The following is a 353-nucleotide window of genomic DNA, read 5'->3' as shown; positions in this document are numbered from 1 at the left end:
CAGAACCATGTTTATGGGGGGGCAAAGCCGCTGCCAGGGGCCACGGAGGTCACGGCTTTGCTCCCCATCCTCCCCTGCCCCCAGGTGCTCACCCGCTCTGTGCCTCCGGCCAGCTTCTTCCTGCAAATTCCCACCAAGCAGCCACCGAACATATACATACACACGCAGATGTACCTGCATACGTACAGAGACACACACACACGAAGGGGCGGTAACAGGCCGGCAGGCGCTGTCAGCACCCACGTATCTTTGGATATCGGACCGATAGATCTTTGGAGCAAGTTCCAGTGGACCCACAGTCGCTCTTCGCCCAGGGCGGGGAGAGCCCCCACCGGCAAAGGAGCACACGACGC

General features: G+C 60.9%; 1 protein-coding gene across 1 annotated transcript in view; it reads right to left on the bottom strand.

The window, feature by feature from the left end:
• C2CD2 (C2 calcium-dependent domain containing 2) overlaps positions 1-174 on the bottom strand; it is a gene marked incomplete at its 5' end in the record, with an annotated part of 38,426 nt that extends 38,252 nt beyond the window's left edge. The window contains one exon of the mRNA XM_010140042.1: positions 93-174. Coding sequence (XP_010138344.1) covers positions 93-174 — 82 coding nt within the window. The remainder of the gene's footprint in view (positions 1-92) is intronic.
• Between the last annotated feature and the right edge of the window lie 179 nt (positions 175-353).

This window comes from Buceros rhinoceros, unplaced genomic scaffold (assembly GCF_000710305.1).
Source record: "Buceros rhinoceros silvestris isolate BGI_N320 unplaced genomic scaffold, ASM71030v1 scaffold17, whole genome shotgun sequence".
NCBI lineage: Eukaryota > Metazoa > Chordata > Aves > Bucerotiformes > Bucerotidae > Buceros > Buceros rhinoceros.
The sequence above is the reverse complement of the archived record's forward strand: the minus strand, read 5'-3'. Positions and strand labels throughout refer to the sequence as shown.